Consider the following 23,355-nt stretch of genomic DNA (forward strand, 5'->3'; position numbering starts at 1 on the left):
TTTTTCTTGTAATTTTTCAGTTGTGAGTATTTTCACAAGAGTATTTACACGGATCTTAGGTTAATTTTTTTATAATTGGTCAAATAAGTTGCATTGTTGGGAAAATTTAATGTTAAAGCATTTCTTGTTCCATTTTCAGAGTAAACTTTAAAATATTTAGAAGACAAGAGTCTGTTTGCTGCTGAAGTAAAAAAGTACCCACAAACGTTTATAAGCAGATCTTGAAGTGCAGTGTAACATCACTGTAGTTTTGTTCTTAGAGCAAGCTGAAAGCTCCTCTCATTTTGGAAGAGTTAAAGTAGTTGTGGATTGATTTTTTTTTTTTTTAATTTAATGTGAAGTAAACTAAGTAAATCAATTTTGCAGGCTAAAGAATTACTCAGTATGTATATCTGCTGCTTTTAAGTTAATGGTGGTTTTCTATTTTAATAATAAGCTTGTATGAATTAAGGAAAAACAAGTGGTTGTAAAGATCAGAGCTTTAATTGATGTAAAAACGGGTCCCGATTTGACAATCAAAATATATTCAGATATCCCTGAAATAAAAGTTGGTTTCTAGTCTTCAAATAGCCAGTGTAACCCAGAATAACATTCAGTTTTTTGGTGTGATCTGACACTTCCTTTTTCCTGTGCAGACTTTTTTAATTAAAGTACTGACTATTCATTGAAAGTGACAAATAACCCCTGACTGGAATAATACACCAGATTTTTTTTTTTTTCCATGTATTTGGATCTTTTCTGCTTACAAGAAGTATTTTAATCATGAGCTGTGGAAAAGATTTTGTAGAAACTCTTAAGAAAATTGGATATCCAAAAGCTCATGAGCTTAATGAAGGAGATTTTGATTGGCTGTTTGACTCTTTGGAAGACAAATCATTCCTGGAGTGGTTTTGTGGAAATATAAATGAGCAGCATGTGCTATCTGAAAAAGAATTGCAAGAGTTTGATAACCTTCTTGAGTCTGGTAAGCCCATTTTGGAAGGAAATGCGCTGGATGAAGTCCTTAAAACCTTAAAGCCCATGGATTCAAAGAACGGTATCCAGAAGAACGGTATCCAAGAAGATGAGGAGGAACTGAAGAATTTAGAGGATGAGCTTCAAGCTCTTCAGAAGTTAAAAAAACTTCAAATTCATCGGCATAATAAGCTTCAAGTAATGCTTTCTGAAAACAGCCAGATGTTACAAAATTTAAAAAGCAAAGAGGAGGAAGCACAGAATTATTTGCAAGAAGGACTGAAGATGTTTAATGCAGCAAATGATGAACTTAATAAGGAATTGCTGTCTTTTACGGATGCAGCCAGCAAATTTACCTCTTTCTTCACTGCTTCAGATTCAGAACAAGGGTCAGATCTAAATCCAGTGTTTTTTTCCCAACTTTCTTTGGACAAGTATTTGTCTCAGGAAGAACAAAGCACTGCAGCACTTACCTCGTACGTAAAAACCCTTTGTTGTCCAGGTATGTCTGAATCGGTTGACAATTCAGAGGAAGGCAGCTTTCAGCTTGACGATATAGGTAAACAAGTCACTTGTGATGAGACTAATGAACTTTGTGAAGAGAGTCGAGAGATAGCAAGGCTTCAGACAGCTTATATTTGTGCTCAGCATCAGCTAATTCAGCAGCAAGCTAAAGAGGAGAGCATGAAGTCGACTATAAAATGTGCGGAGAGCATGCTGCAGTCCTTAAACAAGGTAAGCTGCAAAAGGTGACAGAAGGTGGTGGGCTGGCAGGCCCGTCTAGCTCCGTCTAGTGAGAGGAATTGCTGAGTTATTATTTCAATTCTTTTTATGTGGTGAAGTTGCACTTTTATGAAGTTTTAGTCTTCCTCACAGAACTGTGAAATAGCTCCAGTTTTTCTAGTCAGAAATTCTTCAGTGTAGCAGAGCACCTTTAGTTCTGCCTCCCTGAATTAATACTTTGAAAAACGTGGAACTTGGTGCCTTTCTACGTTTAGTTGAACTTTGAAATTTAAAATTATAACTGGCTCTCTCTTCTCTATACTACAAACAAAAGCTTGACTTTGGTCGGAATTTTGTGGTATTGAGGTGTTGATGTGATAAATGCATTCTTGTTTGTGTTCCATAGCAAACTTAAACAGTTTTAGTTCCCTGACTCTTTTGAAACTCAAGTATTTGTACAAATAAGTGTATCTAATAGTTGAAGCCCTAGGAGCCTCTTGGTGAGTGATGGAGAGTTGTGGCTACTGGAATTTAAGAATGTGAAGAAATTGTAACAGAAGGAAAAATATTAGCTTATGCCAGTCACAAACTAACTTTTATCATCATTCATTTGTGTATTTTTGTTTATGGGTGACTAGTGTATAGAACTTGAATGATTAGAGTTGTTTGGAATAAACTGATTCTGATAGTACTGTTGATAGACATCCGACTGAATATAAAAGTGCTTGCATGTGAGATTTGAGTTAGACATGCTTGAAATTTGGGTGATAAGTAAAATACCTGGTTTCCACAAAAGCTGTTTCCTGTCCCTGCAGTAGAATGAAATTACTATTTATTGAAATAGATTTATTTGATATTCACTTTGTAAATCTGTAGTTGCCTTACGTTGTTAAGGTCTATAAAACTACTTGGGGAATTTTAATTTTGTAACTGGAAAAGGTGCAGAAAAAAGGAACCGTGAAGGAATTGACAAATACTTTGTTTTATGCAGGATATTGGAAAACAAGAGAACCTCGATGACAAAATATCTAGTTTGAATGATGAAATTTCAGCGATCAGACAAGATATAGCTCGGATAAACAACGAAGAGCTGCTTCCCCTTCTAAAAGAGAAGGCCCGACTTCTGTGTGTGCCAGTGGTCAAGGGGTTGTTGGAACATCAGATTGCACAGAAATATTATGCTTCAATACAAGATAAAGTATGCAGGTATTTGATAAGACAGAAAGCATCGTTTGAACTTATTGAGCTAGCCTATGAAATGGAGTTGAAGAAGCATAAAGAGACCTCTTGTCAACTTGAGAATTTGGTAGAATCTCTGAAACAGAGCAGTAATGAGGTGGAACAGACACTACAGGTGATGACTGAGCAGAGTCAGTGTGCGAAGCCAAGAGGCACTATCAGTTCAAGCGACAGTTTCCCTTGCAGGTAAGTGTTACAGTCACCACTGAACTCTGGAATAACACTGGGGAGATAAAGGCTTAGGCACGCTAAGCCCTTTCCATTGCCAAGTTCTTAGTCACTTGCTATGGCTGCTAGTGTTTTGAGTTCTCCAGAACCAAAGCCTTAAGAGTTCTCTCTTGCTTAGCCTTTGAAGTTCTTTTCAGGTTTGCCTGAGGAGAAACTGTTTTCAGTCTTGTTAATATTGTTGAGGCATTCCCAAACAATATCCAGAGTATAATGAATGATTAAAACCAAACCTGTCTTATGGTGCCCTGATCTAGGGTCTGTTGGAAGTTAATCTGAAAGTACAGATGTTGAGAGCTGTTAGTAAGAGTGATTTCCCAGATGTGTGTGTGTGCATGGCCTCATCAGCTTAGCCTGCAAAGTCCCCCCTGTGGCAGAGAAGAGGAAAGACTCCTTCAGTGTATGATGTGTGTTCAGCTCGACGTTACTCCTTTGGTTTATGATCTGGCTTCAGTGTCCTGCCACCCATGGAGGAGTCTCTTTTTTCACCATCTAAGTAATTCAGTCTCCCTGTAGCTCAGGTGATACCACAGGAATGTGTGCTGTGTTGCCGTCACTTAGACTAAACCTTTTGATGAAGTGTACTGGATAGTTATAGGTGTGTTAATGTCAGACTTTTCCTCCTTTAAAATGGCCATTTAAGTGTTTTTAATAATTCAGGGATAGCTGAGTATGATCTTACACAGTGAATAACTACAGGAATTAGGCAGCATTAATTTTGCTCCCATTGTGTTCGCACTGGCAACTTGTAATGGTTTTGTTCAGCTTTATTATTAAGTCTCCAAATCACTGGATGTTGTCTGGCTCATTTTTCACTTTTTTAATTAAAAAAGGAAGAATAGTTAGTTATAAACCCTGAGGGGTTTGCAGTCTGAAGATACTTGAAAGGAACTCAGTTATTTATGAGATATAGCCCCTGCTCTTATTAAAGCCAATCTGATTCTGTGCTGGAGCTCAGCTCCTGAAGTTTTAAATACAGAGGTGGTAGTAGCAACTGAGCAAAGTTACCTGGAGTCGTGTTAGACTGTACGTACCCTTATGCTGCATCAGGAAGAGTTTGGTATACAGCAAGTATTGCTGTCTTTTGCATGACTTGTTAGTAAATTGGGAGTTTCTTAGCAGTCTCTTCATAGATAGGAAACAGGAAATACTCCAGGAAACTTGAAAATGTTATAAAGATTGCTCTTCTTTCTCATTGGCCATTGAAATCTGCTGTTTTTCAGCACTCAAATTGTTTCTTACTTTGCAGTCCTTGACGTGTTGGGAAATAGTTGGCAAAAACACACTGTCAACTTCTATTTGCATTCATTGTGTACTAACTATCTGAACTTCACTATTTCATTGCTGTTAATTTACTATAAAAATATTTTTGGAGTCCTACTAATTACATGCTAACTCTCTATAGATGGAATCATGAAGTTGGTGAGAGATGGAGTGCTGTAGTAAGAGTACTCTGAGCAGTACTGTCCTTTACTGGTGCTCTAACTTCTCAATGTGAACATCTTCTCTTGAATAATAGTGATAGGAGTGCTTAGGAATCTTAAAAATGCTTGTGTGTGTGTAACTTCATTGGTTACAGGCTATTTCAGATTCTGGAAGGAGACAATAAAAAGCAGCAATTGTTTAAAACATACAAAAACCTGGAGCAGATGGCTCAGAAGTTAAAGCAGGACTATGCTACAGCTCAAGATCAGCTAGCAGCATCTTCTCAGCAACAGTCTCTGCTTCTGTCCAAGCTAGAAAGTGATGTAGATGCTCTTCGAAATGCCCTGTATCGTGGAGGAAATCAGCTACAACTCACAAGTCAGGTAAGCACTTGCCTAGGTATTAAAATTAATACAGAGAAAGATGTATGAATGTTGTAGACACATAAAATGTCTCCCACGTGTCAGCAATAAATTGTAGCTATCTCAAAAGTGCATTTAGGGAAGTCTTTTATTACATAATGCTTCCTTGGTTAAATAAATAAAGAATTTAACACTTCATGATCCAAGTGCATTTGTAACTTACACAACAATTTTTATTAAAGAAAAAAGAAACTTTGTAATTGAAACAACATGTATTTGGGGATTACACTTATTAATCCATGAAATAGCTTTCTACTGATTCAAGTTACCTCGTTAAATACATGGTATCATCTCTTTCTATCGCTGCTGTTTCTCAAGAAAAGTAATTCCTTAAAGGAAATAATGTGCAAGTAGATGATTAGCCTGCTTACACTGAACTAACATAAGAATGACAGTTTGGAAAATTGTAGCTAGTAATTAATGATTTTGTTTAAAAATTGAATTGGCTTTTTTGTAGATTTTTGTTTTTCCCCTTTAAAGACTTGACTAGCTATCAAGACTTGTAATTACAAATGTCATTCAACTGTCTGTTTAGCTGAGAGCTGGATTCTTATGGTCTCATCTGATTTAGTAAACGAGTAAATGAAATTACATCTTCATAACCTGATGCAAGTACCACTACAGGGAGCTCAAATGTTTCATAAATTGAATAGGATCCTCAACATCTGTGTTTATTTTTTGTGATGACTTTTCAGTTACAAACAGAAGTGACTTCCAAAAGCAAAAAACTGGTGTACTTATAGTTCAGCTACTGTATTAACAATATAAAAGCAATAATTTTGTCATGTGTTTTTTTGTTAGGAACTTAGTGAGCAGTTTTGTCAACTGGAAGCTGATTTGAAAAAACTAAATCAACTCCTTGTGGATCTGGTTGCTGACCTGAAATCAAAGAGAAGCTTTTTAGAGTCCAATAAGCTGCATCAGATCGAAAGAAAGTTGTATGTGTACTATTTCCAAGATGAAGAGAAGTTGCAAGAGGTGGTGGAGACGCTTGAGCAGCAGTCTGAGGCTAAAGCCAGTGGTCTGGAAGATTAGCATTTCATCACTGGTGGAGTTCTTAATATTTAAACTTCAGTGTACTCTTAAAGGAAAACATGCTAATGTGAACTGTCTACAAGTTTATGGAATGATAACTATTAGCTTACCAAGGCTGACACTTCTCTGGTGTTGCAATGTATGTTCAGCAGCCACGGTTACCCAGCTGGGTTGTGTACAGCTTCATGGCGTTGGGCATCTGCTCCACGAGCAAAAGATCCATTTGGTCAGAGTTCTTTGAAAAGAAATAGTATATTGGTTATCTGAATTAATTACATTCAGGCTGCTCTTCTGCCAGCCTGTATGCTGATTTCCACTACACACAGCATAGCACAAAAAGGAACATTTCATGCCCTTGAGATAAGTTTTGTTGCATGCTAAGAACCTTTGATGTGTAGACTGAAAAATAAATATGGAGAAGGCATTCCATATTTTTGAACATGAATATAATGTACTCATTCTGAAGAGTAGAGTTCTCCAAGGCAGATATTCCACAACTGTTTCCTGTACAGTTCTCCTGAAATCTTGTTTTGTTAGAAATGTGTTGAAATATGTATCAGAATCTGTTTCAAGTACCAAGACTATATATTTTAAGACCGTTTTGATACTTCTTAATTTAACTTACAGCCTGTCTTCTCCTTTGAAACCAGTTAGTTCTCACACCAGCCTCTTCAAATAAAAAGAATTCTGTTTTGAACTTCTGAGTTTTGTTTATAGCTTATAATGGTAGGCATTTCAGTTAAGAGTCCTTAAGCTTTCATACTTCTGCTTTCATGTACATTGTTAGCCTGTTTATCAAATTTTTATATAGCTTCCTAATATATAGTAATGGAAATAAATAGGCTTTTGTAGTATGATAACTTCCTAGTTTTTTATATTTTGGTGCTATCAGCTGCTCTTGCTTTCAAGAATTTTGCACATTGGTGAAGGCTAGTAAATTAGCTTTACCTTCAGTGGTAGTAGTCTTAAAACTATTTTGATGGCAGAATTAACTATAAGTGTAACAATTTTTTTTTAACTTGTATGCCTTTATCTGGATTTCGTGCTGCTTGACTCTATAGATTGTTTATCATTAAATGCCAATCAGGACAAATTCAGTTGGGTGTTGTCAGTATTGATGGTGAATCTGTGTTGGTTTCAGGCCTATTCTCAGGCATAGGGTCTTGTTTATGTTTATTCTGCTAGGTTCTCATTTTGATCTGCCCCAGAGGCTTTAGGAGGGCTGCTTCCCCCCCTGAGAAGTCAGGGAGTGCTCTTACCCTGTGTACAAAAGAAGCAATGCTCTTAATTAGAAGTTAGGAGGAGTTGTCCATGCATGTGTAACCAGAGGAAACACTTTACTTGATGGTTAAACTTGACTTGAAATGCTGCTCATGCACTGGATTTAGTGGAAAAGAGGACTGGAGTAACAGCACTCCAGTTACTCACTTGTATAGGAATAACTTAACAGCAGTTTTTGGTAGAGCAGTTGACTTTTGCAATTTGAATCCTTTAGGTGTTTTGAAAATGGCATTTATCTTTCGTTTGGGGCAAGTTTTATGCATTGTTTTGGTCTTAACTGTATAAGTCAACAAAGGCATCAGTATGGACACAGTTGTTTTGTGTTCTCCTCTATGTGTTGTGTTTAGGTGCTCTCCCAAGCGTTGTGTATGTGCTGCAGAATGTGGCTGTAGGTCAGCTAGAAAGGCAACTGCGTTTCAAAAAGATAAAGCTTAGAAGGGCACTACCTGTGGTCAAAGCTTGTAGTGGCTTTACACATTCCTGACCTGTTGCTTAAATTGACACAGTTTGGCAACTTAATTTTGTTAGCATTTAATAGTACTTGAGTACATCAATTATTGAAGGTTTAAAGAATAGGGGTCTTATGATAATTTTTTTCTGAAACAACACATCAGTAATGTTTGTATGTCATGATAGTAATACTTGTTTTTTTCATCTTGGGTTGGCTCTGTGTTAGTGGTTACCTGAAAGTATTTTTTTCTTGATACATTCTCAGGACAAAAAAAGAGTAAATATATGGATAGACTATATATAGACTAGTTTAAAGATGTCGGGGAGGGGGGGAAGTATTTTCACCAGAAATTATATTGTTTCATTTGTCAGATTTTTTTTTTTAAAGTTAGAAGTTAGCAGTAATTAATAGGACTGCTTAATTTTTTTAACAGTGTATCAAAACAGTTTTAATGAAGTTTCACTTAGTGGTTTTTGTAAATTGTTACAATTCGTTTCTTTTTTGGTAATACTTAGAAATTGATAGGCATGTCAGGGAGGAAATGTTTCAGCTGTTCATTCTCAACAGGGAACATGTCTGCTACATTTTCCTTAATTTCAACAGAATGTACGTGCAGATTTCCCCGTGGCCCTGATATAATGTGTAATTTTTGTATTGTGTGTTTAGGTTTAATCTTAAAAATGGAACAGTCTGCATCATACATAGGATGTGAGATTTCAAAAGTGCCTTTATCTGATATCGCTCAGAGGATTATGACAGCTCTGCAGTCTGTTCCTGTAGGAGAAGTTCAGACTAGCAGAAAGAATAACCGGAGTGAGTAAACCTTAGCCTGTTTAAGTGTTTCTCTTTTCAGCTGAAAAACTGAAACCCAAACAAACCAATATAAAACTTCTAGACCCTATTTAAAAAGGAAGACAAAGTGAGAGTTTAGGTTTCCAGGTTTAGAAAAGGGATTAAGCTTTAACTGACATTTGCTGGGACTTTTCTGATTAAATAACACTGTGTGAGTGTAAGGAACTGAGATATTACCAGTACACCAGTTTTATTTTTTTTTGATTCCTGTTCCTGCTATGTCATATAGAAGTAGGTAAGAATTTCAAACTGTAAATTAACTAATACTGTAAATTAAATGTTTATGTTAGATTAACTCTAGACTAGATATTTAAAGATTGCTAGAAGTACTGGAACTTGCCAGCAGGCCTGTGACCTCTCCAGACTTAGGCCTGTCCTTTAAACAGCTGTTCATTAGCAACCTGGGCCTTGTGAAATTCTAGGAGAGAAGAGTTAACATAAGTCCCAGTGGTAGGCCACATTAGGTAATGTTCAAAGTGCCTCAGCAGATCTTTGACTGTTGGGCAAATCTTACTCAGGATGTTGTGGGAACTAGAGAGCTTTTGCAAGATGGATTTTTCAATTCTCAGTTCTGTGCATTTTGTAGTATGCTAGTCTTCTAGTCTTGCAGCTCTGGAACGTAGCAGATAGAAAGTTAGAGGTTAACTCAGTTTCAGTTGCTTGTTTCCTGCTGGATCATGGAGATCTCTTAGATCCTGCAACATTGTATGTTGAATGGGATTTAAATCTAGCGTTTGTTCCTGCGTACATGGTGTTTATTGCAGCCTCAGTTTTATGTAAATAAGTCAGACTCTTTCTCTCAGAGTCCAGTATTGGACGAGTGGAGCCTGATGGTGTGGCAGTGGAAAGGGCAGTACTTCATTGCTGTGTAAATCAGGGATACAAACTTGAAGAAATATGGGGTGGGTTAATTTTGAAATGGTACATTTGGACCAAACCTCAAATAATTTTAGAAAATCAGATCTCTCTTCTGCCTCAGTTTAATTACTACTTTTGCTACCTTGTCATTTTTCCTTCCTGAATTTTCCTGTGTGATGTTTTTTGTCTTGGAGTGCAGAATTTTGTTCTGTGATATCTTGCCATGGTTTAGGGTCAGGGCTGCCCTCAGACCTGTAACAGACACTCTGTTAACATCCCCCTCCCCCAGGGGAAGAGGAAGGGAACAAGGGAGAGAGATTTATTGATTAGAAAAGTAAAACAGCTTTAATGAAAATACTACTACTACTAATAAAATGGAATATATACAATAATATACAAAGCCAGTATTGAACACCCCCCCACCCCCCAATGGCAACACATCACCGTCGCCCCCGATGCTGGGGGGCAGGCCCTGGGGACATGTCCCAGGCTGGACTCTGGGACAGCTGGGTGAAGGAGCTGGATTCTGGAACTTGGTTCAGGAACACAGGGCTCGGGATCAAAGGCAGAATGGACCTCGGATGCCAGATGTTGAAGGAGAAGCAAAGGGGAGGAAGAAGGAAGGGCTTGACCCTCGTGATCCTTCAGCTTTATTCTGAATATGATGGCTAGGGGATGGAATACCCCCTGGGTCAATTTAGAGTCACTTGTTCTGTCTGCTTCCTTTTGCAGGTTTGACCTTTTTCTTTCTGACCCCCTCAATGTGGTACACAGAATTTAGCAGTGACCTTGGTCTGCACACTGGCCGTGCTAGTAACTCTAAACATGGAGCATTACCACTGCTAGCAGCAGACACTGTCTGTGAAAATATGCTGCAGCCTTCAGAAAGTGCAGTTAATTAGAAGAGCTTTAGCTGAAAAGTAAAATCATTGAACAGAATTAGGTCTGTTGCCCCAAACCAAGACAGTAACATTTTAAGTGGTCCACTTGATCCATTCATTCTGTTAAGCTGTAAAATTACAAGATTCCCTTTTTTTTTTTTTTTTTTTTTTTTTTTTTAATACACCAAGAGGGGGTTTTTTTTGAATACACCATGAAGGTGTCTGGTATTTTTAGCCAAACAAGCTTACTGTCTTCTCTGTAGTGCTGCTAAATCCATATTCACTGGGGACTGAAAGAACAGCGTAACTGTTTAGTGGTGGTAGGTCACGTGACGAGCTCATCTTGCTCTTGTTTTCCATGTAGTAATTAAAATTGTTTCTAGTATGCAGGCTTAAGAACAAATTTATTTGGGTTGCTTTTAGGAAATTGCCTTTATATACGACTTTAACTGATCAGTGTGGATCTGGAGAGAAGAAAAAGTTTGCCTCCCTTAAAGTAACCAAAACCTGTTGTGTTGCTCTGTTTCAAACTATTTAACTGTATTTTATTGATAGGATAATTTAATCTTTAAAAATCTTACTGGAAAAATTGTTTGTCTGTAGAATATAAATAGTGGGTTCAAACAGGACAAATATCTGCAATGTTGAGCTGGTGGGTGAAATTCTGTGGTTACCTTGACAGTAGGGCTTGTAATGGTTCCATCTTGCCTTAGAGGAGTTTGAAAGCAAGAATGGGTTTCTACTGCCATCTGGTGATACTTTTTCATAAACCAGATGTTTGAGGTTGCTTTGCACTTTTAGATTCCTGTCATACTGAATGCTGTGTGATGGAGAGAAATGTCATCCTCATTTTCTTCTGTGGAAGGGTGAATTTGTCAAGAATACGTAGCTGTGGAACAATTAAACGCACTGATTGTAAACTTAGTTATGATCCTTCTTAAATTACAATTGTGTTGTAGGAAATGTCAAAAAAACCTGAGCCTAAAATCTTAGAAGCTACAAATACAACTCGTACCATATTTGGTATCCTAACAGCTCAGGTTAGAAGTCTGAGCTGGAGATTAATAACTAGTTATACAAGTACACCAACATGAGCCTGCATATAATACAATAAAGTAAAAAGCTTAGTTTCTTCTGGAGACTTAAGCTAGTGAGCCTTTGAAAATGCTTTTTTATGTCTTTCAAGTCCAGGGTCCTGGTTTGCCTAGGCAAAATTTTTTTTTTTTTTTAAATAATTTCAGTAAAAAAGAAATAGATCAGCTTATGCTTGGTTTAATGGTGGTCATCAGCACATTAAGTTCAGAAAAGGTCTTGCTGCTGGTAATGCAGATTTCATAGGTGCAAACAGAAATGGAGTATTGTACTCCTGAATGGACCAGGAGTTAGAAGGGGACAAAATCTGTATTTTGCTCAAGGTGTCTTTTGTCTGGGCAGTAAAAGAATCTAGAGATAAAGGAATCGTAACTAACTGCAAACTCTGGAGAGAGCCACACCTCTGGGAAGCTTTTTTTTTTTTTTTTTTCCCCTGTTCCTCTTCCTGTACCTACTGAGTCTGGAACTATTGCTAGACTGTTGCCCCTTGTTCTTTTATTCCAGACTTCACTTGCTTCTCTTCTTTGGGCTCCTGGGCAGTTTTGAGGGCAGAGAGGAGAAGGCATATCCTAACTGTTTCATTTAGCATGGTGCACAGTTCTGAGGTGGATTTACCAAAAGCCTTCAATAATCTAGAGCATCTGTTTGCTCTTGGAGCTGTAGGCTAAATATCCCAGGTAGCTGAGTGGTGGGCCCAGGCTAACAGCTCTGCTCTGGCCCTGGGCTCTACCTTAGACCCAGGGCTGGCAGCCAGCCTGCTTCTGTGGTGCTAGTCCTGTCCTTTCCTTCCCGCTGGCTTGGTAGGTCTGAGTGCTCCTTGCTCTCTCTTGTTCTTGTCTGGGCTTACAAAACCTATTCTATTGCAAAGATGAACTATGTGGGAAAAATCCTCTGCAGATGAAGTGTGGTCAGTTCCTGTTGTGACTGCCTGGAGGGTGTGATAGGCTAAAGATACATATATGATATATATGTATGTGAAAAAGAATGTGGAATAATATTAATTCAAAGGAAACTATGTGAAGTGCATAGTTTGGTTTTTATTGGATTTTGCCTTTTTAAAAATTTCCTTCTTGCCCATGCCCACAGCTTTGCTTTGACCAAAATGGGATGTGTTTTCTTGAAAGATGAAAATAGACAAATTTATGGTATAGTAATGACTTCTCTGAATACCATGGAAAATGTTTGTATGTTTTGTAGTAAATTTGATTTTTTTCTTAATGGGGCAGAGCTTGCTCTTGCATATGCATATTTAGGAACCTGAAGGGCCCTTTTAAGCATCAATGATATTAACTTGACAAAAATGGTTGTCATGGAAAATTTTACTGCAATTATTTTGGGGTTGCTAAAAGTGTCGGTAATGTAACTTGTTACAAACGTTGTTGTATGTACTGCATTGGTATTGTAAAACGCTTCCCATTCTTTTTTTAAAGGTATAGAGAAGACAAAGGAAAATAAACTAGGTGATAAGGATGCACGCCTGAAAAATGAAAAGGCAAGCATATTGTGAGATTGAAGACCCCTAAAAGCAGTCTTTTTATAGCAGGTTTGAAATCATTGTAGACTGGCTCTTTCATAACGAGCTTTATCACAATATGTTGCACTCTGTCATAGTTCAGATAACTTTTCTCTGTCTCATTTGGCACTTGGCATCTATTAACCTATGAGCATCTTGGCCCCACTTCTGTCATCCTTTTATAGGTAGTCTTTTATATTTTTTTTTTTGTGTCAGATTGATCAGAAATAAATGAGGTTGCCATGTTTAGATATTTCTCAGGGTTTAAAAATATTCTCAGACATCTGCCACTGAACAATCACTAGCACGTATTCATAAGGTGAGCTGATTCATATGAAAAACTTTGTATTGGGAAACCTAATTTTTCGTTTAATCATCTCTCTGAATGTGTTTAATGTGTGAGTGAGCACCAGTGCAAGAACAGGAGTGGGTAACTGCGGCAGCCCCAGCTCAGGCTGTGAGTGTAAGATCCGTTGGGTCGATGGGTGAGCTGCAGATACTGCAAGTGTGCTCCTGGCTCGGCTGCGCGTTTCCCGGCTCGCCGAGCTCTGACTGCGCGTTGGACGCTCCAGCGAGCCCACTCACGTCACTCAAGCTGCAGAAACCTGCTTTCTCTTGTGGGCTGGGATATTTCCCTGCAAATCAAATTGGCTCATAGACAGACATGCAGCTGTGGGTGTGCACAGAGGTGGTAGTGGAACCCTTTTTCTGATGATGAGGTGCTAATTTTGACTCCCTGCATCTAGTGAAATTTTCCTACATCTGCATAAATTATGGAACTGCATCCTGGGAGTTGTTTTCTGTACTTCCAGCCATGCCATTATTTCTAGTAGAAGAGCAGTTCTTTCTGGAAGCTGCTGCTTCTCTCTGGTTAATTGTAGTTCCAGCTGTCTTATTCTGACTTGATAATTAAATTGCTTTTTTTCTTGGTTTTGAACCTTAAAAAGAGAATTGCTTATTTCTGATTCTATAATTACACAAGTGTCCTAATTCAAATTCTACTGTGTTAAACAAAATTATTTGCAGTTTGACTGGAGGACACACTTGGGTGAACTAATTGTCTTTCTATGGCTCTTAAACATTTACTCCTTCTATGATATTATTTTTCCACTTACGGTAACTTTTCACAGTGTCCACTTTGATTAGCATTGCCTAAGTACAATTAATTTGTCTTTGTTCAAAACAGCCATTATTCATTTTGGTAGTAGCAAATGCTTAATTAGCTCCCTTTTTCTATTTACTTAGAACCTGTTAATTGTACTTTTGCTATACGCTGTAGTCTGTGAAGTACGATCTCAAGCAGTCTAAGCCTTTTTCATCTTTTGACTCCTAATTCTGAGGTTTGGGAATACAGGAACTGGCTTGAGGAATATTGTAAAACAAGATAAAAAAAAAATTGCTTTGTTATTCTGCCTTGCTCAATCAATACCAATTGAATACAGATGGATGATATCCTTTGATCAGTGAAAATTGTTATCTTGGGGAATGGATGGGAGCCCTGCAGAGCAATAACTTGTGCTTCTTTAGAAGTGAGAAGGCCTTATTTTTTGAAATGGTAGCGACAGCAGAGGTACTGAAGGAGACTGGGTGTGAGGCAAGAGCAGAAAATAGGGCAATTATGAGAGGCCTCAGTTACTTTTCAGTGGAATGGGTGAATGTTATGCTTATGCATGATGCTGAGATGAAAAATCAGGAGACAACTGCTTTGTGAAACAGTTAGGGAAGTCACAAGAGAAATAGTTTATTTAATTCTTTGAGATCTGGTTCAAAATCTTCCTGCTGAAAGATGCTCTGACAAGGACTCTAATCTTTCCAAGGCATTAAAAGATAGATAAGTCACTAGAGGAATGCTTCATTTCAAGAAAGGAAATGAGAAAAAAAAAAAAAAAGGAGCTTTTAAGAGAAAGTATATGGAATTTCCCTTCCAAAACCAAAACATCTGTAGGTAGTATAGTGACTTATTCAAAACAGAATTTTAGACTTTCAATGCATACTGAAATCTGTCTAGGGTAAAGGCATATGGCTAAGCGACAGTATGAAGGAGACTGCTAAGGAATGCCATCATGCAAGAAGCTGAGCCTAACCAGAATCTGTATTATTTTATAGTTACCTCATTTGAGTAAATGTAAATATACAATATTGTAGTGCACAAACTTTGAGAAACAGCTTGAAAATGCATCAGTAATAATAGTGCTTTTTTCAAAAGCCTCAGAACTCGAAAACTTGCCAGCTCCTGTTGGTGATCAATGTGTAAGAGGATTATTGAGGAAAGATACAACTCTGTATATCTGTAAATAATTAAACACTCATTGATCCTGGGGAATCTTGGAAAGGTTGCTGGTTGCCATTCCGGAGTCCTTGTTTATGAAATGAAGACAAAGGATCTATCTCAGCTGAAGAGGTTGTAGGAGAAACCAGAAAATAAACAGTAAGAAAATACTAGAGCCAGTAGCATACCAAAGAAATTTCTGAAGGAAATCAAGGATGAAGGAGTAGAAAATAGTAAGAAGTTGCTTAGTAATGTTTAATGCTATTTAACAGCACACTGCTGTAAAGGGATCCAGGGACTATCTGGAGTAGGAAGGCTGTGCTAGGCACATGAATTAAACAGAAGAGAATATAATACTTATTCATACACCTGATAATACTTCTTCAGTGTGACTTTCATATATCTTTTTGTAACCTCTTACAGTCTTGTAAGTTGTTTGAAGAAATTGGTGGGGAGCCAGTTGGCAAAGTGTACTTGAATTTCCAAAGCAGTCATTATGGTCCCTTGCCAAAAGTTCTTTAATAAACTAAGCTGTCGTGAAAAAAGCTCTGAAATATTTAAGGGAGAGATGGGAATGAATGGTCTCTTCACTCCTCAGAAGGAGGTCACTAATAACCTACTTGCCACGGAAGACAGGCTACTGGACATCTTACAGTCATTAATTTGCCATTTGTAGTGTTGGACTAATACTAGCTGTAAAAAATGGTGGGTTTGGGTTAAGCAATATAAATCAGTAAAATAATCTTCACTGATAAATACTTGAATTTTATATAACATGATTTTCCTAAACTGGCTCTTTGATAGTATCAACATTTTTTTTCATAGTGTATCACTTCCTTCAAAGCTTATCTAAATTAACTCATGTACATTTATTCTTCTTTCTCTTAATAAATTGAATAATTGTTTCACTGAATTTCCAGTTTTTCCAGGAGATTCATGATTCCACAGTTGCCGTAAAAACATCTGTCATCTCTGAAAAAAATACTGCTGGTCAGATAGTCAGGACAGTACATACCAATGAAATGCTTTGCTGTCAAGATACCAAAATAGTGAGCAATTACCAGGATTTAGATTTGCCAACGTGGGCATACAGAGAAAGAAATCTTTCAGTAGAAGCAAAAGACCTGAAAGAGGGTGAAAAGAATGTAGCTACTCCCCTCAAAAGAAAGCATGATATGCCTGCATCTTGTTCAGAGAAAACAAGAAGATTATCTGTAAAGACCCACACTTCTTCACACGAAAGAAGATACAACTGTACTCCTGGCCAGACAGAATCTTCTGAAAATTATCCTTGTGATATCAGGAATTTGGGATGTGAAGAAAAAAGAGAATTGCTTGCAGCTATAGAACAGGCAGTGGCTTTTGTAACTACTATGATATTTCAGGATGGTTCTTCACAGCTCAACTCAGAGCAGGTTAGTGGATGATGTGTTTTGTTTAGAGTCAGTTTTGTAGAATCATTTGAATTTGCATATGACTGATAAACACAAACCCACATTCATTGGGAGCCTAGAATCTGGACCACTTTTGTGTGTTATTGCTTACCAAAATATAAAAGTAAAATGAGGTAAACCTTAATGCTTTGGACTACATTTTATTATTAGCTACCAAGTAAAAAAAAAAAAAAAAGGTGAAATCACTTGGGCTAATCAGGCACTTCTACTTAAAGTGAGACTGTTTCAATTCAAGTATTTTTTCCTGCTTTTTACTATGTCTGTTACTGTGGATTTTTGTTTCAAGGCTGAAACACTTGCGTGCTCCTGTACTCTGTCAATGATGCATGTGATGACTCCGGTGTACATAACAGATTTCATACAGTTAAATATTTGGGGAATTTTCTATATAGGTTTGCATAAAATCTATCACAGGAAACTCTATTTTAATTATACTTAACAGGCCTTAACCTCATCAGTCAAAGGAATTGTTGTGTTAGTGAAGAACCAGACTGATCACCCTTGCCCTCCCAGTTACTCTTCAACTGACTGTACTTGGAATGCTGCTAACGGAAATAAGTTAATTTATCTAAAAACTGAATGGTCATCTCTTTGGGAACAAGAACAACAGGCTCACAAGAAATTTGCCTGGTGAGAATATCTAGGAGAAAGTACTATTTGCTTTACATATGTTTCTGGCAGCATTGATGTTGGTTGTATGGCACAGGCTTAATCTTGTTCCATGTCAAGCTCTTTGAATTTCATATAAGCTGTATTCATCCTGTGTAAAGCCTGGGCTAAAATAAACTAAATAGACTATTCATTTGGGCTCAGCCTAACACTAAGTGTAGCCCTGCAAGAACTAGGTTGGGATTCTGGTAGGAGCTGTTTACATTCACCCAGAAGTCCTGTGTGAACAGTTTACAACACCAAAAAATTATTCATGCAGGTTTATCTTTCTTATATCTTATCATACATTTCCTGAACTGCATTTCTTATCTGGTACATTTTTGTTGAACATTATTACAGTAAATATTTTTTGAGCTCTGCTAACATTTTTAATTTTCTGTCCACAATAGGCTTTTGAGGTTGTGTATGATGTTTTCCTAATGCTCACTAATAATGTTACATTGAAATTTCAAGATAATTTTAAGTAAATGCTATATGTGTCCATTTAGTAGTTGGACTAAATATGAAAACAATTGCATTATGTTTTGAACTTCTAGTTAATAAGGAATCAAAGTGGATTTTGATTATACTAATAGCTTTGAAATAGTATCCCATAAAGAAAGAACTGAATTTGATTCTTAGATATTCTAATCAACAATTAAATGTTACAAGCGACTTTTATATTTTATGACTTTCAGTAGTAACTGCTTTATTGTAAAATGTTGAATTTAGATTATTAAATTACAGGGCATTGATTTTCAAGATGTTAAACCTGGTTGTAGGTTGAACCTGAATCTCTGCCACTGTTCCATGGTGACTTGAACTGTACTTCTCCAGCTGTGATATTGGAGTTATATGACAACTAGTTTAATAACTTGCATTTAGTTTGAGTATAGGTTGTTCTGAATTGAGAATAATGTATCAATAAAGCATGTACATATGAACAGTAAAAATTCAGTAATAAGCAAGTTGAATAAGTCTATTAGTGTTTAGAAAACCTATAGGTAATTTTGTTGTAAGAATGTTTAAAAGTGGATCTACACTGCATAAAAATAACTAATCTACACAATTTCTAATATAACCAAAAACTTAGTACTGTGGGGTCATGCCACTAAAGATAAATAAACTTGAAAGCTGCATAAAAAATTACCTTTCTATTTTACCTAAAATAGAGCTTATAAAAAAGACACAAAAAAATTAGTAAACTATATACTATTTTAAAAAATGTAAAATCTATTTTAACGTAAAAACTATGTAAAATCTATTTAAAGTAGCAGGGATGTGGTAATTATAGACATTTCCAAAAGAACTGGAAAAATGTGGCAAGGATGTAGCATTCTAGATTTAAGTAGCATATTAACACTAGACAATTATGGCAATTTAGATTATCTAGTAATTTTCAAGTCATGGTTTTTACAACACTACATTAGCTCAGAAGCCTCTGTGGAGTTATTTGGGTATATTAAAGTATTATAGGGATACCAGTTGCTGTTTCAGATTAAGATTGCATTCAGAGTGTCAAATGAGGATTTATTTTCTTTCTGAATGCATATAAGGCATATCTGCTAGGATGTGTAGTTTACTATGGAATGAAGCTTCAGCTATTACTCAATTTAATATTCTAATACAGTATTCTGTTCTTACAGGAACAAAGAAATAGCTTGTGTTAACTTAGTGTTAGATGATAATTAAATTTATACAGTAAGTAGATTCACTGAATTTAGTAGGAATAGTGTGTGTGTTAATAAGCTGCTTCTGTGCAGGCAAGTGTTGTTTCAAATGCTGCACCGCAAAGTTCCGGTTATCTGCTTCAATGCAAAAGATTTCCTGAGGACTCTACTTTATGGTAATGAAATTAGCTGGAAACAAGGTAACCATCTAATCTATAAACTATTCCTATAATCGGTTTCTAATATTTCTGTTAAAATCCCTAGATGTTGAAGTAACTAGATTGGTGATTAAGGTGACCAGAGGCTGGGCGTGTTAAGATGATGTATTTCTTCTCAAGAGTAGGAATCAAATCACTGAATAATTTAAGGGTAGCTTCCAGAATAAATAAAAACCCTCAACCCAGTCCTGACTATTAGCTGAAAAAGATCAAACTTCTTCATGTTCCCTAGAAAAACTTTCTACTCAAGAGGAAAGGCTGAAACAAACTCCAGAGGCGCTTGTAGTTGTCAGAATTAAGAATCTCTTGAAAGGCTCCTTGGTTATTTTGATAAGAACAAGTAAGAATCTTATGGATATAAAAGCAACTACAAACAGAAGAGATAAGTTGTAGATACAACATGGTTTTTTCTTGGTTCTATGTATTGGATTACTGCTGAGTAAATTACAAAAATAAGTGTGACCTTTTAGGAAGGACTCCCTCTGTGGAGAGTCTTCAGCTTGTGTTCATCTTATTAAAGTTTAATCAGTACATCACAGTAAACTGATGATGATTTAGTATCTGGTGTGAAAATCTACACAAAAGACACTTAGCCCTGGCAATGGGGAAAAGAAATGTCATGATGTTCCTGCCACTAGTGACACACAGGAAATAACCAGATCTAGGTTAGACCCTACCTGAAACATGCGATTTGAAACTGAAGTTCCTAGTATACAAAAGAATTCTTATCTTGGTGTTTTTTTTTTTTTTTTTTAAACTTTGGAAGTTGATGTTTCCTCACCCATTATTTCTGCTGTGGTGAAAAAACAAACAGAAAAACCCCAGACACAAGCCCCTACCATTTCAGACATAAAGAAATCCCATAATCGTCAATCAAGCAGACACTGAAATTTGTGTGTCAGATTGACTGCAATCACTTGGCTGGTTGCACTCCTGCTCAAACCAGCATATGAACCAGAGGCATACACAGAGATGCTTTAGCCCCAGCTGGTGAGATGTGCATGCTTTGCCATTGGGTTCACTCATGTTTTGGAGCAGACAGGACTTGAGTACCATTTCACAGTCTTGAGGAAGGCATGCTTTTATTAACACAGACTCTTCCCCTCACTTCATGCCAGCTTGACCCTGGTTTTGCTTCACCCCTCCTTTCGGCTTTTTCTGTCTTGCTTCCCTATGTGTCACCCTGAAGGTGTTGTCTCCTTTCCAGGACTGAATTGGTGGCTATAACTCACTACTGGTACCCTCACCTTTGCTGAAAGTTTTAGCTGGGAAGGGAGGGGAGGGATGGATGGGTGGGTGGATGGATGACAGGGGGGTGTGATTCTTTATCCTTTTCCTGCTAGAGACTGTCTTGTGCTCGTTGTAAGTAGAGATGGGCAAAGGCTCTTTGAGGTATCTCAGGGACTATTTGGTAACAGGATTCTCTTCTTCCATGTATCCTTGGTAAGATGTAGCTCTTATTACAAAAATAAGTGCGTATTTCATCCAGTCTTCACATGAGCTTGTGAATTTCCAGCTTCTCACTGGGTAAAGCCTTCCTGCTGCCTTTGGGCCTTTTCCAACAGCCATCAGCTGCCATTAGTCGGGCTGAGTTCCTCAGTCTGGGTCTTCACAAGGTGTCATCTGAGCTCATGGCACATCTGTCTCTTACAGTTTTCAAAGTTTCATTTAAGTCCTGTAGGGATTAAGCAGTGGAAATCCTGTGGACATGTCCCACATTTGGTTTTGGAGTGGAGGCAAAGTTTGACAGACTTTGTTAAGCTGCATGATTCCAAGGCTATCACTGTCTTTCCAATCACAGAAAGACTCACTCTCTCAGTAGTACTATGGGGAGGGTATCCTTGAGACAACTTCTGAGGCTGTTCTGTAGCATCTGTTAGCTTTTGAGGTGAATAGATGTTTGCATTCAGAGAAAAGGATAGTCAGCTACATGAAATCCTGGTATGAGATAGTGCAGATGAAGTACCCTTCAGTTATCTGGCCAGTCCACCAGAACTTAAGATGATTCAGAGGCACTATGTCTCCTTCCCAAACATCTGCTGAGCAGACACCTGAAATTCTTTTCAGCATCAGTTATATCAGTGGAGGTAAACAAGCCAGATTGTCAATAGAATAGAATAGAATAGAATAGAATAGAATAGAATAGAATAGAATAGAATAGAATAGAATAGACCAGACCCTGCAGCTTTAACTTGGGCTATAAACATTAAAGTCTGCTTTCAGGTAACTGAGTGTGTAAGGTTGTGTAGCATGGAGTTCTCTAGAAATGTATCTGTGGGTTGTCATTTGAACTTGAGTAAGGACTGCTGAAGAGAATATTTAGATCTAGCTTTGAATATATCACAAAACATTCTAGCTACTAGTTTCTGTCTCCTCTTCTTTGTAGTACTAGAGTACATGTTGAAATTGTAGTTGAAAGGAACATGGAACAGCAGCTGGCTTGCTCCATCCTGTGTGTCTATGTGAACATAACAGAAAGTGAAGAGTAAGCACATATGATCATATAGGACAAAAGGTTCTGATTTTTGAGAAGATTGTATTGTACACCCATATGTGAATTCAGATACACATTAAAGATCTCAGAAGGCTGGTTGCTAGGAAGTAAACTTTTTCTCCCCTGACCCCCAATAGCAATTTTGTGGATATCAATCAAGTTAACAGTAAAACTGTACCTGAGGAAGACACAAGAAAACTTGCCGTTTGAAATTTTTCAGTTATAAGAAAGAGAGGCTTTTACAGTTGATCTTAAGAATCAAAGGTTTACTTACTTTTTAAAACTTGGGAAAAAAAACCCAACTAACCAAAATCAAACCCACAAAAAAAACCTCTTCAAAAATATTCAATATTGAACTTGTTCCTATGTAGTCTTGATATTGACTACTTGTTATAACTGTGAATACAATACTTAACATGTAGTGTAAATGCTTGTCTATTTATGATGTGTGTCTACAGGAAAGATGGGCAAAACTTTAGAGGCATTTCTCAGTATGGGAGGTAATTGACATATTTTGATTGTCAGAAATAACTTATTTTTGTAGTTGCTGATAGTGTTGTGTTAGATCCGAGGATTGCAGCGTGGCTGATAAACCCCAGCGACACAGTTCCCTCTTTTGAATGTTTGATACAGAAGTATTTTGAAAAGCCTGTCTCCATGGGAGCAGTAAATACAGAGACAGGCACCCTGAGAAATGCATCCGTAAGTAGGTTCTTTAAATTTTTTTCTTTTTGTGGTTGGGTTAAAAGAGGAAGGAAATTGTGAAACAATTGCTTGTGTTTACAAAATATTGGGGAAAAAAAAAAGCCAACAGATGATGCTTTCCTGATGGAAGAAAATAATATATTAATACTGCTTGTTGTAAATCTAATTTTAAAGAAAGGGCAGAAGTGAAAGAGTCACTGTATTCTACCCAGACAGGATCATATTTTCCAGGAACAGCTGTAAAATTCTGCTTCGAAACTGTAAAGTTCAGTAACAATATTAACTATGATATAAGCTGATTCTTTTTCTTTCCACCTCCCTTCAAACTGATTTCCAGCTTTCCTTTCCAAAATGTCTAATACCTTGTTCTTTAATTCCTGTGAGCTTGTAACCTGTATTTAATTAACAATTTAGCTCAATTTCACAGCTAGTGAAGACACCACATTGTAGGCTGAGGAACAAGTAGGGAGTCCAATGTGAACCTTCAAGCATGTCTGTGAAAAACCTGAGAATTTTTATTATCCATAAGAGATAATGCATGATGAACTTTTTGAGAAGTTATTCCCAGCATGTCTTACTCTTTGTTGAAACTTACTGCATATTATGAAATTTTGATACTTGTATTTTGGGTCACAGTGGTCTTCTCTGGACATATTAGCCTTCCAGAGGTTATTTGAATGATAAAAATAGATGTGCAGCAACCTAAATGCTGTTTTTTGAAACCTTTTACTTTTAAGAGGCCTTGCTTATTCAGACAAAAGTATTGTATATATCATGAGGGCTTCTAGGATTCAAATCCACTATGTCAAGTGGGCTTAGAGCACAGACAGAGGTCCGTTCTATCGGTGCAGATGTTTCTGAGAAAACTAGAGCCAGCTTACTTTAAAACACTAGCTGTAAACTGCAGTTGTTCAGAAGCTACTTCATGAATTAACCTATTAGTGTA

The 23,355-nt window shown here is 37.1% G+C and overlaps 2 protein-coding genes across 2 annotated transcripts in view; both read left to right on the plus strand.

Annotated features, from left to right (window-relative positions):
* Window positions 1–762: 762 nt before the first annotated feature.
* Window positions 763–6,023, plus strand: HAUS3 (HAUS augmin-like complex, subunit 3). The gene is made up of 4 exons (XM_008936109.1): window positions 763–1,689; window positions 2,669–3,102; window positions 4,721–4,949; window positions 5,790–6,023. Exons 1-4 carry the CDS (start codon window positions 763–765, stop codon window positions 6,021–6,023), a joined length of 1,824 nt encoding a protein of 607 aa, XP_008934357.1.
* A 2,412-nt stretch (window positions 6,024–8,435) lies between these two features.
* POLN (polymerase (DNA directed) nu) overlaps window positions 8,436–23,355 on the plus strand; it is a 101,970-nt gene continuing 87,050 nt past the window's right edge. The window contains exons 1-6 of the mRNA XM_008936120.1: window positions 8,436–8,568; window positions 12,869–12,930; window positions 16,150–16,635; window positions 17,117–17,304; window positions 19,086–19,192; window positions 22,249–22,406. Of these exons, the coding sequence (XP_008934368.1) occupies window positions 8,436–8,568; window positions 12,869–12,930; window positions 16,150–16,635; window positions 17,117–17,304; window positions 19,086–19,192; window positions 22,249–22,406 (1,134 nt within the window). The remainder of the gene's footprint in view (window positions 8,569–12,868; window positions 12,931–16,149; window positions 16,636–17,116; window positions 17,305–19,085; window positions 19,193–22,248; window positions 22,407–23,355) is intronic.

This window comes from Merops nubicus, unplaced genomic scaffold (genome assembly GCF_000691845.1).
Source record: "Merops nubicus isolate BGI_N331 unplaced genomic scaffold, ASM69184v1 scaffold1030, whole genome shotgun sequence".
NCBI classification, from domain to species: Eukaryota; Metazoa; Chordata; class Aves; order Coraciiformes; family Meropidae; genus Merops; species Merops nubicus.